The 1039-nt window shown below is 43.4% G+C and overlaps 1 protein-coding gene across 1 annotated transcript; it reads right to left on the reverse strand.

Moving 5' to 3' along the window:
- Window positions 1-49: 49 nt before the first annotated feature.
- On the reverse strand, window positions 50-999 carry LOC104915457 (codanin-1-like). Its single transcript, XM_019610785.1, has 3 exons — window positions 842-999; window positions 589-696; window positions 50-199 (listed from the first exon to the last, which is right to left on the reverse strand). Exons 1-3 carry the CDS (start codon window positions 959-961, stop codon window positions 65-67), a joined length of 363 nt encoding a protein of 120 aa, XP_019466330.1. The 5' UTR covers window positions 962-999; the 3' UTR covers window positions 50-64.
- Between the last annotated feature and the right edge of the window lie 40 nt (window positions 1000-1039).

Raw genomic sequence — 1039 nt, forward strand, 5'->3', positions numbered from 1 at the left:
AAAAGCCAACAGACTCAATGGCACCAAGAGAACCAAAGATCACGAGCTCTAAATAGCAAAATCTCTAAAGCCAAGGATTCAAGAGAACGTTAACAACACATTTTAGCCTTAAACAGCTTTTCATGACTGACTTACCCAGCAAAGAAGCCAACTCAACCGTGCACTTTGCCAGCTGCTGTTCTGATGTGGGACACATGAACTGGAAAACACAGAAAGAGTTGCATCTTTGTCCCCACACCACAAACTGGACAAAACAGGACTTCACAAGGGATAAAAATATCAGGGGATAAAAGCATCAGAGAATAGCAGGCAGTTTACAGCAGGAAGCACAGAGCTGCAATCAGGAGACCAATGAAGACTGAAAGACAAGATCCCGAAGGGAAAGAAGTCCACAAAGGCAAGTTGTAACTAACGAGCACATCTGGAGACTAACAAATGCAATGCAGCTGCTTCAACTTTGCAAACTTGAATTGAGTTTAATGTTCTCTGCCTGAACTCAGCTGTGAGACAAGGCAAACAAGCACAAAGACAGCTCAAAGTAGTCCAAGGTTTTCACTGTTACCACTTTCTCTGCTTTTTAACTTTTACCTTTCTGCACCGAAGTGTCTGACTCAGTCTACCCAGCAAGCACTCCAGCCAGCCAGGATCAATCACTTCCCCTTCATCCCGTGGGCCCACAGCAATGCAGAGCACATCCTTGATGAAAAAGACAACAGTGATTGAGCTGCTAATATTCCACACTTCCCATGAACAGATCATTGGCCCTATGTAGAGGAGTGCTTTTCAGAGGTGAAAAACAGAAAGGGAATAAGAGAAAGACAGCAAGCCCGGAAGTGTGTACCTTAATCTCATTGATTATTTGAGAGGGAAATGGTGCACGGTGCAGACAGCCTGGAGAGCAGTCCTTTCTTAACTCCACAGCATCCTCACTGGGCAAGGGAAGTCCTGGGACTTTCAGCATTCTGTTGAATGTCGCCTTCACTTCTCTTTTAATCAGTGCTACAAAGGAAATATATATATATATTTATATATATATATT

The sequence above is a fragment of the Meleagris gallopavo genome, assembly GCF_000146605.3.
Source record: "Meleagris gallopavo isolate NT-WF06-2002-E0010 breed Aviagen turkey brand Nicholas breeding stock chromosome 5 unlocalized genomic scaffold, Turkey_5.1 Chr5_random_deg7180001545505, whole genome shotgun sequence".
In the NCBI taxonomy this organism is placed as follows: domain Eukaryota; kingdom Metazoa; phylum Chordata; class Aves; order Galliformes; family Phasianidae; genus Meleagris; species Meleagris gallopavo.